Source organism: Galleria mellonella, unplaced genomic scaffold (genome assembly GCF_026898425.1).
Source record: "Galleria mellonella isolate WM207_F2 unplaced genomic scaffold, CSIRO_AGI_GalMel_v1 utg65, whole genome shotgun sequence".
In the NCBI taxonomy this organism is placed as follows: domain Eukaryota; kingdom Metazoa; phylum Arthropoda; class Insecta; order Lepidoptera; family Pyralidae; genus Galleria; species Galleria mellonella.
This window is the reverse complement of record NW_026442138.1, coordinates 11,897,779-11,915,760: the sequence shown is the minus strand read 5'-3', so window position 1 is coordinate 11,915,760 and position 17,982 is coordinate 11,897,779. Positions and strand designations below refer to the sequence as shown.

General features: G+C 34.4%; 1 protein-coding gene across 1 annotated transcript; it reads left to right on the top strand.

The window, feature by feature from the left end:
• Window positions 1-211: 211 nt before the first annotated feature.
• On the top strand, window positions 212-13,668 carry LOC113519882 (nucleolysin TIAR). Its single transcript, XM_052900373.1, has 4 exons — window positions 212-1,279; window positions 3,456-3,551; window positions 8,931-9,018; window positions 11,868-13,668. The coding sequence occupies exons 1-4, from the start codon at window positions 416-418 to the stop codon at window positions 11,999-12,001; spliced, it is 1,182 nt and encodes a 393-aa protein (XP_052756333.1). The 5' UTR covers window positions 212-415; the 3' UTR covers window positions 12,002-13,668.
• The last annotated feature ends 4,314 nt before the right edge of the window (window positions 13,669-17,982 follow it).

The window sequence follows — 17,982 nt, the reverse complement described above, 5'->3', positions numbered from 1 at the left end:
AATATTTGGTTTATATTGTTTCTGTGGTCGTACTCAATAAATTAAAATTTCCATTTTCTTAGTGATATAATATTTATATTTCGTTATATGTATGAATAATTAATATATTTTATATTTGTAAAAAATTTATAACGTGAAAACTACATTCTTTTCGTAAATTATGTTTTTCCCGCCACCTTTTCAAACTGATTCCACCGGAAACTTGTCTATAGATGCGTTTGTTTCCGAAAAGTGAACGTTTCACGAGTCAACAGCAACGTCTTTCGAGAATTTCTAACGCTGTTTGATACATTTTCCTTCTTTTTATCCGTCATCCAATGTTTTAAGTGATGAAATAACGTCGGTTAGCGTTTATTTTCGATATTAGTGTTCATAGTCGTAATTAAGTAATCGCTAGATTACGATATAAGCTAATATGGGCGACGAAAGCCATCCGAAAACTCTCTACGTCGGTAATTTAGACGCGAGTGTGACAGAAGAATTTCTATGCGCGTTGTTCGGACAAATAGGCGAGGTAAAAGGTTGTAAGATAATTCGTGAACCGGGCAACGATCCATATGCATTTCTTGAATTTACAAGTCACTCGGCGGCTGCTACGGCCCTGGCCGCCATGAATAAACGAGTGTTTCTTGAGAAAGAAATGAAGGTTAACTGGGCTACGAGTCCCGGTAATCAACCCAAGACGGATACTAGCAATCATCATCATATATTTGTTGGTGATCTATCACCAGAAATCGAAACGCACATATTACGAGAGGCATTTGCGCCTTTCGGCGAGATATCAAACTGCCGGATAGTCCGTGACCCACAAACGCTGAAATCCAAAGGATACGCTTTTGTATCGTTCGTGAAGAAGGCAGATGCTGAAGCGGCGATCCAAGCAATGAACGGTCAGTGGCTGGGTTCGCGCTCCATACGCACGAACTGGTCGACTCGTAAGCCCCCACCAAATAGGCCAAACGAGGGTGCACCGAGTAGCAAGAGAGCCAAACAACCTACATTTGATGAGGTTTATAACCAGAGTTCACCGACCAACACAACTGTATACTGTGGAGGTTTCACAAGCAATGTTATTACTGAGGAACTAATGCAAACCACTTTCTCACAGTTTGGCCAGATACAGGATATAAGAGTATTCAGGGACAAAGGCTATGCTTTCATTAGGTTCACAACAAAAGAAGCGGCAGCACATGCCATTGAAGCAACACATAATACAGAAATTAGTGGACATACAGTTAAATGTTTCTGGGGGAAAGAGAATGGAGGTGGTGATAATCAGGTTTGTATATTTATAGTCATAAAATGAGGTTATATTATATAGAATAAATTATTTATTCAAATAATATAGAATACTACAAATTATGGTACATGATGTATTGGTGCTCTTTTAGAGCAACCTCATTAATAAAACAGAAAATGAAGGCATATTTGTCCATATGATAAAAATATTTAAGTTCTCTTTATTATTATAAACATTGTTTATAGGTTTTGAGGTAACATCAAATTAATTCTATGCTAATATTGTAGTAACAACTTTCACATTTATAACATTAGAAGGATTTTTTAATGCATGATATCAAATAGTATAACCCCGCCTATGCTATGGATCAAAAGCAGGTCAGTTGGCCCATTGTGATGAATACATATTGAACCACAATAGTTTCCAGGGGGCACCATATGGAGGTCGACCTGACAAGCTATAATGCTAATATTAAGATCACTAGTCTCCATTACTAATAATCCCTTTCCCCCTCTATTGAAAGGATCAACAAAATTGCTCTTCTCGCAATGTCTCAATGATAAGAAATGAATTTAATGTAATTTAGATTCTGAAACTATTTTAAATGATGCCTTTCATCATCATCAACATCAGTGGTAAGATACTTAAGGGATTACGATATAGACATTCCTCCTGTTCAGCTATACATAATAGTTGTTTGTGTAATTTGGCCTCTGTTAAATGCATAAAAAGTAGCCAGTGTCTTTCTCTATACTACATAAATGCCAAATTCCATGATGACTGTATGAGCTTTAAGGCACCGTGCAGTAACAACAATCTTGCTTTATAATCTATAATAATTGTAGAGATTTTTAATGGAACTTAATAATAATAGTTTATTAACAAATATTGTTGAACTTAAGGTAGGTACGTAAAGATATTGTTTGCTAAAATGATCCCTGCACACCATTATCCTACAGCCGAGAAGCTACAGTATTGACTTTCAGCGACAGCACTTTGGATAGGCTTTAATGTTATTTAAATTAATATGGGAATATAGAATGATTATCACACATAATATTGAATATAGAATGATTATCTTGACAGTATTATGTGAAATTTTCTAGTGTGGAGGGACTTGTATCCAGTTATGATATATTAATTTGAATTGAGTAAGTTTTTATTAATAAATCAATCACAAATTTATACATTGTTTCAGTAGACAATAAAGTGTTATACTATTTTTTATTGTCAAACTCTTGTTTTCTGTAATATAAATTATAGAAAACATACACAGTCCTTTTTTATGCTTTACTATTGTATATTTACAAATTTTATTTCATTATATTTAAAAAAATATATAGTTGTTTAATATTGAAATTATATTTTATGATTAATTTAAAATATTATTCACAAATATTATAATTATAAAATTAATCTGTGTTTTACATAAGAAAACCAATTTTGAATTTCTCTAATAGATGCAAGGTCGATTTAAGCATGCTGAACTACAGTTTGGAAAAGACTTAATTCATTTGGCATTGCGAATTTTTAGGTTAATACTTTCACAAATATCACACAAAACTATTTGCATATTTTTTTTATTTTTGTCATATTTTTAATACACAATCATGATAGGTACATTTGCTGGTATACACTTTTGTATAAAATCAACATATAGACAAAAGAAAAAGGTTTTTGATTTAATTAATTATCTAAGATTTTTCTATTTGATTTTTAAATGTTATGCTTAAAACAGAAATGCCCAAATTATTTGATTATTATTATAATATTTAATGTGCATGACTGTCATATTCTGTCAGTAACAGAAATTGACAAGTATTTTATTATGTTTATTCTGTAATATGCAACTGAAATAAACTGTGGGCGAAAGACAATTGTTCTATATTCTGCATCTGAAAAGTAAAAAATAAATCTATTATATTAATGATAATAATTATTGATAAATTAAAAAAATATACCTAACATTATCTGTATCTAAGTGGTTTTAAAGATGCAATTTATTGATAACAAAAGAATAATTACTTTTTTTTTTATAAAGATGTAGAACACTACAAATTACTTTTACACATAACAATCGCCTATATTGAGTTGAAAATAGAGTACATATTTGGAAAACAGCCAAAATACAATTTAGAAATAATTATAGAGCATTTTTTCTTCTATACAGTACATGTTACAGATACGTATAATGTGTGTTTGTATTGAATTACAGAGTACGAATAATGCGCCAGCGGCGCCAGCGACGATGGGTGCACAAACGCAGTACCCCTATCCATATCAACAAGGAATGGGATATTGGTATGCTCAGGTAAATAATTATATTTATATTTATAGATCTTACCACTACTTATATATACAGGCTATAAGGGACAGGTTGGCAAAAACTGAAACGGTGAATTTAGACCAATATTCTGTACTGAAAACCAGTGGAAATTCTTTTCGGAAAATTACAAATTATTTTCCTCTTTTTTATTTAAAATCATGATCTTACAACATGTTATAATGTAAGGATATAATAATATTTTATAGTGAAGTACTATGAAATACCAATGTAATATACGCACTAAAATTCTACGACGACTGGTGGAATCAGCTGTATAAAGCCAACGCCACAAGCGTACGAAAACTACCTACGAAGTAGCACTATTGACCGCGCAATACCTGTAACGCGTCGTGTGAATCGCAAAATTTTAAATACATTGCGCAGCGTCAAAACTAAAACTCGTTAATTATATCCTGTGGTATATCGGTTGTTTTCATTTTGGCCAACCTGTCCCTTCAATCCTGGTACATATTAGACAGCATCACCCAATTTAGTAAATGTATGCAACAACTGACAAAAATACTTATTTACTTTTTCAATATACATATTACAGTACTACCGTTAAAATTTTGAAATTTCAATTGGATATATTTTTTTTGTTACATTTCTATGCGTCTTCTTCCGTGAATAGCATCCTAGGGCAATTAAAAGATACTTTTCAACCGACTTAAAAAAGAAGAAGGTACCTCATAACTCTTCAAATGTAATGTAAGTCCGACGGTTTTTTTTTTATTCTAACAGGAACAGGACAACGAGTTTTCCTTATAAATGTATGATGAAATAAAGAAAAAATTAAAAATCTACAATATCTGGACGTAACTAAATTAAAACATTGCAATTATACAATTTTGTACGGCAATAACGTCTTATCAATACTGTTATGACAAATTGTTTCGCTTTTTTTTACCCATATTTGACTATAAACGGCTGACAAATAAATCTTTGCATATAAAAAATCTAAATTGATAAACAATTTGAAATCAATATGAAATGGTATTAAAATGATTGTATTCATAAAATGGCAGACTGTCGAATAATGGTAAATCGAAAATTGCATTGACGGCTCACCTGATGGAAAGTGGTAACCGTCGCCTATAGACATGAGCAGTACCATGGACATAACAGAGTATACTGTTTCGCCCATGATAGCCTCCATGCGTTGCCATTCCTGAGGACTCAGGTGTTATTCCTCTGTACCCAGTAAATTCACGCCTTATCCCACCCTTCAAACCGAAACACAGCCATGCAAACACAACTGCTTCACGGTTAAAACACGAATGAGACAGAGGTACCCAAGCAATGGACTTTTGTACAAAGTCTCCGTTGGGCAAAACTTTGCGATGTTATTTCGATTTGATTTTAATTCGATTGCATCAAAATTTGTAATTTAATAGTATGTTACACAAAATGAAAACAGCGACATAATTTTATGTTTGCATTGAATTAACATGCGAGTAATCTTTATCGTATCGTAGAATACCGATCAAAACTGTGTCCCATAAAAAAAACCGACATCAATTGTGCCAAAACCAGTTATTTTCATCTAGAAACTAATTTACTGAACACATTTAAAAAAAAAAAATCTATGAGACGAGTTTGTAAGTATCCATAATTCTTTCAGATAAAAAAAAATATCAATTTTGTTTAGAACAGACAGAGTTATGAGGTAACAAATATAAAAAAAATTCAACCGAATTGAGAATCACGATTTTGAAACCGATTAAAAAACATAACAAGATTGGTGATTTTACTTTTTTTTTAGGTAAAGGTCTAACTTAAATAGTTCTTCTAGACGTTTTATCTGATGCTCCATCGAGAAAAGGTCAAAATTATTGATTTTCCTATTACGCTTACTATGTAGCAGGTAAAAAGCTGATCATCAGCTATTAACTGTCCGCTGCTGAACATAGGTCTCCATTAGGGATATGTTACCAGTAATTCCCGCGCTTGGCAGGCGGATCGACAAACGCAGTTAGGCTTGTGGTGTTTTAAAAGAGACGCTGCTAGCCGTCCCTCTACCATTACGTCCACTTAGTTGCCTCTTACGTACGATACCCACGGAAAAGAAACGGATGGCCCATTCTATGTTGCATATTTAATATAAGCACACGGTTTGTATTTAATATGAAGTAATTTTAATATTGTGAATTATTATGATTGTGTATTATTCTAAGCACGTACACGAAGGAAAAAAATATTTTCATTATACAGTGTTTTACTCATAAACAGTCATGCGGTTTGCTTAAAAATATTGCTTATAAAAGGCCCCGTGTAGGTCATTGACCCTCGTTTATTTATATTTTTTTTATAGTTTATGAATTGTTCACTGGTAGGTACTGACTGAAAATAAAAAAAAAGTTGTAATAATAAAGAGTTTGAATAACCAAAAATCTTTATTTTTGGATTCCAAAACGTTTCTGACCTATAAGTTGATATTCTAAATTTTGCAATTCTAATGTCATGTTAGCTTAATCCCTATATAAGTATAATATCAATCTTCAATAATTTAATTTAACAACCAGATGTGCGACCATTCTGTTATCTCTTCGCATTCGCAGCATAGTTATATAAACATTTTACACATGCAATCATGGGCTTTGTTTTAAATTACACAAGCCTTATATTGGGGTCTTCATATGAAGCATTATAATGTCTATATTCTGTCTCTAGATTCAATAGATAAATACTTATACACTGCAGATGTTGCTAATGGTATTAAAAGATTTATTCCTTTCGAATGTATTAAAAAAAAATACGTAATAAAGTTTATATTAACATGAAAGCGGCGATTATAGGTATGCGGCTTTCTCTACTTACTTGAGAAGAAGTTAGACCTGAATATTATATTCAGATAGCTTTGTTAATTCTAATGCAAGATTTTTTTTTTTTATTTAAAAACCAAAATCACAATATTACGAACATTTGAAAAAGTCAAATCATCGAGACATTTATAATTGCATGCGGTTACCAACAAAAAAACATTAACTTTTATTTGTACAGCCAAATCTAAGGAACATAAAAACAATATTTGATCAAATATAGTCGCGTGATAAACTTAGCTTCGAATACTTTAGCCGATAACGTGTTGTAGAAGTGTACTTTTAATGTTATGTAAACGAATGCTACTTGAAAAGAAATCGGCGTCCGCGTACACATTGGTGACATTTTTGTATAGTTTTTATTCGATTTAATTATTCTTGCTATCTCTGATAGTTTGTATGTATGCGTCTAGTATATGGATTTAAAAATATAAGACTGGAAGAAGTTTTTAATTATAATATGTTTTTTTTTTTTTTATAACAACTATAGGATTCTACTATAATATAGAAACTATAGGAGGATATAGAAGTTATAGGACGTAAGCAATCTCTATGCAGAATTTTAAGGCATTTTTTTTTCTATTCTTATCGGTCGTAAAATTTTTTTTTAATTCAAAATGAAGGCGGTTCTTAGTTCGATTGTATTTTTTTTATGTTTTTTTTTTATGGGTTTAAATGGAATGGTAACCCCGCCTACGCTAACGGAACACGCTGGCGGAGCACCAGTGAAGGGTGATAGATGAGAATGAAAACAGGCCAGTTAGCCCATCATGATGAATTCATCAGGAATTAACCATGATAGTTTCCAGGGGGAACCGCGTGGAGGTCGACCTGGTTGGGTGTATTGCTAGCAATGGGATTATCAGTCTCCATTACTCACAGTCCCTTTTCCCCCATTTTTTTTTATGTTTGTAACCTCATAACTCCGTCAGGTATAAACCTATTTAGTATTATTCGTTTGTATCTAAAAGGCTATACTTACAAACTCGACGCATAGAAATTTTATTACAATTGGTTTAATAGTTTAGTTTTTAAATCAAAATAAATGGTTTTGCCACAATTGAAGTTTTTTTTTACGGATATAATAGTTGATAAAATTGTATTTTCGACATCATACCTAGATTTCACTAAACTGCAATACGTGTACACCCATTCGATTGTTGCGGTACATCAAATTATTTCTAAAAATAACTAGTGCTCATCCGAATTTCCTGTTTTGTACTCGTTTTAAATTATCTTTTATATTGATACACGTCGATTATAATTGTGCATATTTTATATTTGGTTAACTATTTGGTGATCTGGCAATATGTTAAAAAAAAAAAGAAAGTAATCTTGTAAAATGCTTTCTAAAAATTAATGTGGAATCTATAAAGTAGTAAACCTAATCTGTGGTAATCATATTTATCAAATTTGGTTCTAGCCTTCTAAACAAGTGATGAACGAATCTATCTATGGAATCACTATTAACTCTATGAGATGGAATTAGATAGCTACATGCGCTGTCCCATTCCAAAGTTTGTCATTTGACTAGAGGGCCAGAATTGGTCAGAATTCTTAACATAGTAACAAAAAAAAAATATTCGAAATAAGAATTTTCTCCGTTTAGAATTCGCTTCTAAAAACAAAAACGGGTGTAAGATATATTTCTATCGGCCAATCACCCGCATTATTTACGTGTTGAGATTTTATGCTAATAAGAACGTTGTGGTTATAAATTTAAATAACAATGGTACGTCGTCATTATTTCATCTAGCCATATCTGTTCTGTACGTATAGGTAGTAAGAATTTGTACACGAGTATTTATATGTTACGATATATATATATATATATATATATATATATATATATATATATATATATATATATATATATATATATATATCCTTTATACTTCATATATACCAATGTATGTTCATTGTTGTTGAAATAGAAACCAGTAATATGTATTTATTTACATATAAATTCGTCTATATTGTAAACCATTAAGTGTAATAAGTTATAATAAATAATGAATATAATTAAATATACTACACATGCGATGGAAGGGCGGCAATGACCCTCTTGTAACGAGCCCCTTTGATGGTCAAAGCGTAGGAGTAGACCTATGTTTAACAGTGGATAGTTAACAGCTGTCCCCAGCTAAGCAAAGCCAGTACCATGGATATCAAACATATTATTTATAAATATACTTAAATATAGTACAGAGAATTAATAGCTGGTATGATCATGATGTTAAAATACGTTCCTTTTGTAAATATACATTATACAGAAAACACTCAGACCAACAAAGAGACTTATTCATAAATGTAAATGTCCGTATTGTGCTGGGATCTATCCCGTGGCCACTTAAAGGTGAGGCATCGTGTTAACCCGCAAATCATCAGTTGTTATACATAATATTAATATATTTATGAGAATATTTACATATTTGCTTTTTTTTTTTTACCTTTTTCTCCCGAGCTATATTACCAAAGATAATCATAATATATTTGTGTCGAAACATGATGACTGTTTGTTGAAAAGTGTCCTTATTAATTACAGGGTTATCCTGCGTTACAAGGATATATGGCGCCCGGTTACTACCAGCAATACACCGCAGCCTACAGCAACCCGCAAGCTGCCGCCGCTGGTAAGAATCTTAATCCTTTTTCTGCTTTATTCTTGTCGATTTCCTCATGGTGGATCAACTGACCTACGCTTATAGTGCAGGCGGGGGTCACCATTCCATTTTTACCCATAAAACCCCTAACTTTGTTTTTAAAAGGTATCCGTAGATGGTCAACTATGTATAAACTTTATCGTTTGTAAGACAGAGATGGAAGTCCTTGGCTTACTAATGACAGAAGATATTTTGACGAATAAATCATTTGATTGTCTATGGAGCCCTAAAGTGGAGTCAATCCATATAGACGAATGCTTGTTCTTTGCTTATTCAAATTTTACTCAGTCCAAATATATTTTTACTGCTCGTATAGATTAGCGAACAATTCTATGATATAATTCTTGTATGTATTTTTCGTTCTTTTAAATCTACATTCTTTTAAATCACTACTTTCTCCTCGTAAATAACAATTATTCTCAAATTCTCATATCGACATAATTCGATAAGCTTTTAATGAACAAATTGTGTAAATGAAACTGCTCATACATCTTTAACACGACACAATTTGTAAGACGTTTCTATAACTGTTCCCACGCCTTCACCTACATGGATATAAAGTATCCTATCTACTAAATTAGGATATAACCTACTCGTGTACCGAATTTCATTCAAATCCATTTAATGGAGGACAAATGATGACAGAGAAACATCCACCCATCCTTTGGCATTGTAACAAACTATCGCATTTATATTTATTTATTTATTATTCACTTAAAACATGAGATACAAAGTACATGTTTCGCCATACGTAAGGCATGTAATTGTTGAATCCATAATACTAATTTTATTTGCATTATTTTATTATGTTATGTCAGTATGTCAGTGTTAATTTAATTATTTATTCACTTGCATTATGTTCATTAACATTTTAACAATAGCAATACATATAATATTCAATATGTCAGTCAATCGATTACATTATGTTTACCATTTTATTTCATTATACATATATTACCTTAGATTGGTTACATTTTATTGAGTATTGCTAATAAACATGAAATAAAAATGAAAGAAAGAAAACATTTATTGACAACAACAAAAACTTACATAAATTATGAATTTAAAAAAAAAAACTTTACATCATTAAGAAGTTTATCATCATTACATAGTATAAAACAAAGTCACTTCCCGCTGTCTCTCCCTATGTATTCTTATATCTTTAAAACTGCGCAACGGATTTTGGTGCTGTTTTTTTAATAGATAGAGTGATTCAGGAGAAAGGTTTATATCTATAATACATGCATAATGTAGTAGAGAAACAATAATAATTTTTAGAGGTTTCTAATGTGATGTCTTAATCTTAAATTATATATATATATATATATATATATATATATATATATATATATATATATATATATATATATAATATTAATAGGTGTAAAGATATGTACCAAGATTTTATGGTATGTTTGTAAATATAAATAATTGAAATAATCAATTATTCCGTTTTGTGAGACTTCTTACTTACTACTCATTAGGAAATGCCTTCGTTATCTCTTAACATCTGTCGCAGTATACGTTAGTTAGTAGGTCAAGAAGGTATATTCGTGTACAAGAGATAAGGTCGTTATCTGAAACTCTCAGCTACTTTCACATTATATTTAATTAGTAGTCTTTACCCGCGACTTTGTTCGCAATAATCTTTTTCTCCATACCAATTAATATCTCCAAAGTATATGCCAAATTTCAAGAAAATTGGGCTAACGGTTAAGACACCAAGCGTAACAAATAATGAAAGAAACAAACTCATTTTTACGAGTACATTTATAACATTTATATGGATTTGTATGTGTGACATATTGAATTTGTAATGATGTCATCCAAGTTTATTTACAGGACTCGGATTATTATGTGCGTGAGTCATCACACGCTTGACTATTTGCTGTTTCTTTTTTTTAACATTAGTAGTAAAGATAAAAAGTTTGCTCACTTTTGTTATCAGTAGCCTTATAGTAACTATATTTTTCCTTATCCCTTTCAGACCTGAACGATACGGGCGTGAGTTGTAACTTTAAAAAATACTAAAACCGCGCGCAATTCATTTTTACGCACGAAACTGAAATAACATGATAGTGAGATTCTAAACCAGCCAATAAGAAATCATTTTAATGGTTAGGTGGTGCAGTAGTCTCGTACGTGCCGGCAAGATGGCTTGGCTCCAAAACACGAAAATATATTTAATCTGAAAGAAAAAAAATCTTAGGTCTGAAAGGGTTACTACAATTAGATTATTATTGCCCTACTAATTTTAATATGAAAGTTTGTCCCAAAACCACTGAATGGGTTTGAATATATAGCTAGTGTTTTTTTTTATTATGCACTGAAGATATCACACAATTTCTGTTATCAACTGATTTAAAAAAAGAGGGGGGGGGGGTTCTCAATTTGGTTGTATTATTTTATTTTTGTTACCTCAATTTTAGACCGATTTGGAAAATTGTTTTTTATCTGAAAGAATGTGCTTACAAATTGGTTCCATTGAAATTTTATCAAAATCGATTCAGTGGTTTAGTTTTTAAATCAAAATAATTGGTTTTGCCATAATTTAAGTAATATTTGTTTTTTTTTTTTTTTCAATCTTATAAATCTAAATCACATTATTAACTTCCTAAAAAATTTGTAACAATTATTGTCTTATAATTATTATATTTCTTGATGTATTCAGTTTTAGGAACTAAGTTGGTTATCATTACTGGGTTGGGGTTCATTTCACTTGCCGAGTTTCATCCTCATATCATTACATCTAATGCTATATGTAAAAAAAATTCAAATATGTTCCGCGAGGTGTTAAGATAGGTGTATTTGTTTTGCAGCCGGCTACCGCATGAGCATGCCCGGCGGCGCGGGCGGCGCGAGCGGCGCGGGCGGCGCGGGCGCGGCGTGGGGTGCCGCGCCGCCCGTCATGTACTCGGCCGCGCTGCCCTCCGCGCAGTACCCCTCGCAGTAGCGCTGCCACGCCATGAGCTCGCTAGCCGCGCCCGCACCGAACGATGTACACTGATCGCACCCTCCACCGGCGTAAACTCACATTTACACATCCCACTAGCGCGCCCAGCGCTTATTTCCTAATGTTTGTACATTTTGAAGTCAGTGCTGCCTTTAAATATTGAGGTCAACGCTGACTTCAGAATATTTATACATTTTAAAGTCAGCGCCTAAATATTTATATCGGCACTGAAGCATTGTACTGACTTAAAACTCGAGATGAGCCCCTATCGCCAGTTAGTACCATATTTATTTACATTTACCATCTAGAGTTTGAGGTCGGTACCTGTCCTGATGTAAATCTGCCTTTAAAATAATTTTACACTGTGACAGTATCGGATCAGTACTAGCTCGTCTCGAGTTAGTAACTGACTCAATGTAAATTTGCCTTAGTCAAACGAACTTTACTATTTCTTCGCCTCTTTCTCACTGGAGTGCAAGAGCGCAATGAAGCGACGGGACGATTCCATATCCATTTAGCATGTTTTTTTTTTGTAAAGAGTCGGCTGGATAGCCTAATTAATTTTGGAAGCAGTGATACTTACGTATTCCTTATTTGCTGTAAGGGGATTTACGGCCGGATCCCCCGTAATTACAGCAACTAAGTGTTTTTAACTTGCTTGTACTGGAGATCTATGAATCTGTGTTTTTCCACACTGTTACCTTTTTTAAACGGCGATGGAACAACTACCTCAATAGCGATTCATTTAACACTCACCTTTAACACTTGATCATTGTACATCGTCGTACTGCGTGAAAATATGTCCATTTAGACTAGCGAATCGTCATCTATCTGCAATATTGTCACACGTCTCCAAGAGAAACAACCCGAAGTTGGCAATATTGTATATAAATCCATCGAAGCTCATGTCGGGGCAGACAACGGTGACAGTCGGTGACATGAAACTGTATGTGCCAAGCGACGGACTATGTGAACGCCATAGGTGGCATACGGCATATATAAGTGGTCTCAGTAGTAACCGTGTGACAAGTGTTTTCGTCGCCGGCCGTCGCCTGTCGCCCGTCGTTGCTCGCCGTCGCCAGCCGTCGCCGGTCGCCGCCCGCCGTCGCCAGCCGTTGCCGCCCGTCGCCGCTTCGCCCGCTACGGCCAGCGCTCGGACGGGTAAACGGCTCCCGAAGTTAGTCGACCTACATAGATAGGACATAACAAATAAATTATAAATTTAAAAAAGTTATAAATATATAGGGGGGGTAGTGTCGCGAGTGGCCTCGTGTACATACGTTGATATTTATTGGCGCCCTGCGCTGGCAGACTGAGTATATACCCCAGAACTCCTCACAAGACGCGCCAGACAGTTTGACCTATTTATAATTATTAAGTTCGGCACATGTTGTTTTGTTTGACCTTGTTATGATTTATTGTATGGAAACACTGGTAAGTCAATAAAGCAGTGGGTCTGGGACAACGGGTGTTTGATTTACCATTATAACTAACTGTATTATGTTTATTTCTGGGTCCAAAATTTTATATGAAACGAACGTTCGATTCGACTCTGTGATTCAAGTCTGCACAATATATTATTCGGACTACGAGAAATTTATTGTAAATTCTTAAAGGTCATTTTGTAAAAGAAGAAATAAATAGTTTAAGTTTACAATTACTTTTGATTATTGTTGTATTATTAACATTCGCTATTGTGACCACCCTTCGCCATGGTATGATCGGCATATACGAGTATGTACTAGAACTAAGGCACGGTTTGTCCTAACATCACTCTTGGACTCTGGCTGTCTTCGTTATATTCCATCAAAATCGATGCTAGTAAATCGTGAAAGCCTTACATTCACCTTTTCATATATACTAGCTTATGTATCGCATGTAAATTTTGTTAGAGTCCTTTCTTCCTTCCGTGATTCCATAAACCTTTATAGCACTGATAAGAAAAAGCTCACTTAATAAGACCCGTTCTAACTGAACATATCTGACGATGGAGTCCATTTTGAGATACCATTCTATAAATTTACCTCTAACGTTGCCAATTTCATTTGATAGTTTAAATAAACTTACCATCAGGCATTATGCCTGTTTACCGTCTCAGTGGTATTAAAAAAATATCGTAATTCTATTAAAATTCAATGTACACTGGTTCTTAAAATAATAATTTAACTGTAATATAAATTTTAATTTTCAACCGACTTCAGGAAAGGAATTTCTCAATGCGATTTTTTTTTTTAATTTTTGTTACCTCGTAACTCTGTTAGTTGTAAACCGATTTGGATTTTTTTTATCTGAAAGGATATACTTACAGATTAGTCACATATAAATTTTATTAAAATTGTTTAGTAGTTTAGTTTTTAAATTAAAAAGACTGGTCACAATTGTTGTCGGTTTATTTGTGGAACAAAATCTTTTAGATTCCAATGAATTCTTAATTCTAGAAGTACTTACATAGGACAACATTACAGAGAAATGAGACTGAAGCGTTATTATTAGTTTTTTATTCTTCTGTTTTCTTATGAATTGAGTGGCACTGAAATTATTGTAGCTGTTTCCATCTTTATCAAAGACTATAATTAAAACTAAAAGGGTCTAGATTTTAGAGATGCACAAGCACAATTTGTTATTGGTATTTTTTTTTTTCAATGGATGAAAATGGTATGGTAACCCCGCCTGCGCTGACGGGATACGCTGGCGGAGCACCAGTGAAGGGTGATAGATGAGAATGAAAACCGGCCAATTAGCCCATCATGATGAATTCATCAGGAATTAACCATGATAGTTTCCAGGGAGAACCGCAAGGAAGTCGACCTGGTTGGGTATATTGCTAGCAATAGGATTCTCAGTCTCTATTACTAACAATCCCTTTCCCCCTTGTCATTGTTATTACCAAATTACAACTATATCTATAGGTATACATAATACCTATTTATACTACTGAAAAAACGCTTTGACTTTTTTTTTTAATGAATGAAGATGGAATTTGCTTACTCCTATTTTTTTTATACAACTTAAAATGGCAAATAAGCTGACGGCCGACCTGATGGAAAGTGGTAACCGTCGCCTATAGACATGAGCAGTACCATGGACATAACAGAGATGTTATGTTAACATGTTTCGCCCATGATAATCCCCATGCGTTGCCATTCCTGAGGACTCAGGTGTTATTCCACTGTACCCAGTAAATTCACACCATATCCCATCCTTCAAACCGAAACACAGCCATGCAAACACAACTGCTTCACGGTAGAAACACGAATGGAACAGAGGTACCCAAGCAATCGACTTTTGTACAACGTCTCCCTATGGTAACGGATAGTTTTCTGGTAGGACCACGAGAAGGTTGGTCCAACAGAGTATATTGCTAGCAATGGGGACTAATATACCCATTGCTAACAATTCCTTTCCACCATGAATGCTTTGGTTAATGAAGTGTGTAGAGCTTTTAAGTATCAGAACCATATTGCAGATATATAATGACACCAGCAGCGGCCTTAAGAGGTATGTTTAAACGACGTTTGGTTTAGGATTTTTTTCCTAGATTTTTTACTCTCGGATCGGATTTAAGATTAAGCACAACCAGATAGATACGTTGTGCCTCTTATTCATTTCAAAAATATATAAATGCCTATTTTTAATGTAGTCCCTTATACTGTCGATATTTTAATGGAGTATTGCGTAAGCGCCTACTTACAACTTCAGAGCAAATAATAAATTTACATCTGTTGCTAAACCGCTTTTAAATTAATTTCGTTTTCTTTATATTATGGAAGAAAAAAATTTATTAATTAGGTAACACAATAGCATAAACGAAAAAATTATAACAATATTAATTATAAACCAAAACAAAACAAGCAATACAATACAATTTATAAAGCATCGACTGTGACTAGCTTCAATGAAACTAAAATTTAAAATTATAAGGTAAGTGTACGTATATGCAGTGTCGCAATGTTCTGTGAAATTCGAGGTCCGTACTAAGCATAGCATTTGAGGCACTACAGCGCTGAATCGAAAAACAATACTAGATTGAAGCGTTCAATTAACAAGATTTTAAAACATAAGTCGTGTTCAAAATCACAACAAACTGGGATAGAATTTAATGACATTGGACTGGAGGGGACCTAATGAAAGTTTTTTTTAATGGATGATAATGGAATGGTAACCTTGCCTACGCTAACAGTATACGCTGGTGGGGCACCTGTGTAGAATGATAGGCGAGAGTAAAAATGCAGGTCAGTTAGCCCATCGTGACGAATACACCTGGAATTCAGCACGATGGTTTTTAGAGGGAACCATCAGGAGGAATATTGCTAGCAATGGGGTTGGTAGTATAAACCCCGTTCCACGAATAGCGTGGGTGTCAACCTGTTGGCGTTAATTGCTAGTTGCTAGTAATAAGATGGCTAGACATTATTACTAACAATCCTCTCCCCCCGAAGATTTAGATGAAGTCCATAAAAACCCTAGGTATTAATTATGACGGTTTTTGGAAGAGAGAAGCCGCGTAAAGTTCTATCTGACAAGGTATATTACTGTTTTTAAATACACAATCGGGATTTAACGCGATGAAAGATCTTTAAAGAAAAAAGGTAATTATGAATTTAATTTTTGAACAATATAGAAGCAGGTATGTTGGTATGTACAATTTGCCTTGTAAAAGCTTTTTCATCGCGTGTATTTAAAAATATGTGTAAACAACGCGAAAGTTTAAAATTATTTATTTATTATTATAATGCATTCAGTGTTTTGCTCTTTTGAGGGCGAAGCAATAAACTGAGTTGTGACCATTTTGTATTGTTATGGCACACGCACAAATAAAAAATTGTATTTAGCTTTATGTATTTTTTTTTTAATAAATTATGTTGTTATGTGATCTCCGTTGAAGCCCCGCTTGGATCGTCGGATCGCTGTTTGGTGCGGAGCGAAGTGCCTCTTACGAGTCCGACTCCACCTCGTTCTACGGGTAGACGTCGCATTTGGCACTACAGGTCGGCAGATTGGGATGAGATGCGGATTTTTTTCGCATCTTACCCATGGAGGCAGGTTTGCTTTACACTGGATGATCCCGACGCCATTGCCGATTCCATTGCTGATGTGGTGCTTCAGAGAATGGAATTATTTATTCCTAACTCTGTGGTGCCCGTCGGCGGGAAATCCCAGCCCTGGTATGGAGCCTCCTGTAGAACAGCATCTCGTCTAAAACAGGAGTGCTTCCTAACTTGGGCTAAAGGTGTGGCGTCGCGAGATCCTAACACCAATGCTCTTAAAAAGAAGTATAACTCTGCCTCTAGGTCTTTCAAAAGAGTTATAGCCACAGCGTAGTCAGAGCATATTAGTAGAATTGGCAAGAGATTGGCTAGTTTGCCCTCTGGGACTCGAGCTTTCTGGTCTCTTGCCAAAGCTGCACAAGGGAATTTCTGTAAGTCATCTTTTCCACCTTTGCGCAGGGAGGATGACTCGTTGGCCCAGAACGCTAAAGAAAAGGCCGATCTTCTTGGATCCATCTTTGCGTCAAACTCGACATTGGATGACGGGGAGAAACCACCACCGACCATCACGTGTTGTAGGAGCTCTATGCCTGACATTAAATTCACGCATAGCTCAGTGCGTAGAGCACTTTTCTCCCTCGAAATCCATAAGTCGAGTGGGCCTGATGGTATTCCTCCAATTGTGCTTAGGACGTGCGCACCAGAGTTGGCTCCGGTTCTTACGCGTCTTTTTCGGCTTAGCTACTCATCGGGCATAGTCCCAAAGTTTTGGAAGACTGCTCTGGTGCATCCGATCCCTAAAAAGGGAGATCGCTCAGATCCAGCTAACTATAGGCCCATAGCTATCACTTCCTTATTCTCGAAGGTTATGGAATCCATCATTAACCGTCAACTGCTCCGGTACCTAGAAGAGCACCGGCTGATCTGTGATCGCCAGTACGGCTTTCAACAGGGACGTTCGGCCGGTGATCTTTTAGCTTACTTAACACACCG

Bases quoted from the DNA above. Each gene is read 5' to 3' on its own strand.
- LOC113519882 (XM_052900373.1), top strand. From the start codon at position 416: ATGGGCGACGAAAGCCATCCGAAAACTCTCTACGTCGGTAATTTAGAC. The intron at 3,552-8,930 runs GTAAATAATTAT...TATTAATTACAG, and splicing joins TGGGATATTGGTATGCTCAG to GGTTATCCTGCGTTACAAGG. The intron at 9,019-11,867 runs GTAAGAATCTTA...TTTGTTTTGCAG, and splicing joins CCCGCAAGCTGCCGCCGCTG to CCGGCTACCGCATGAGCATG.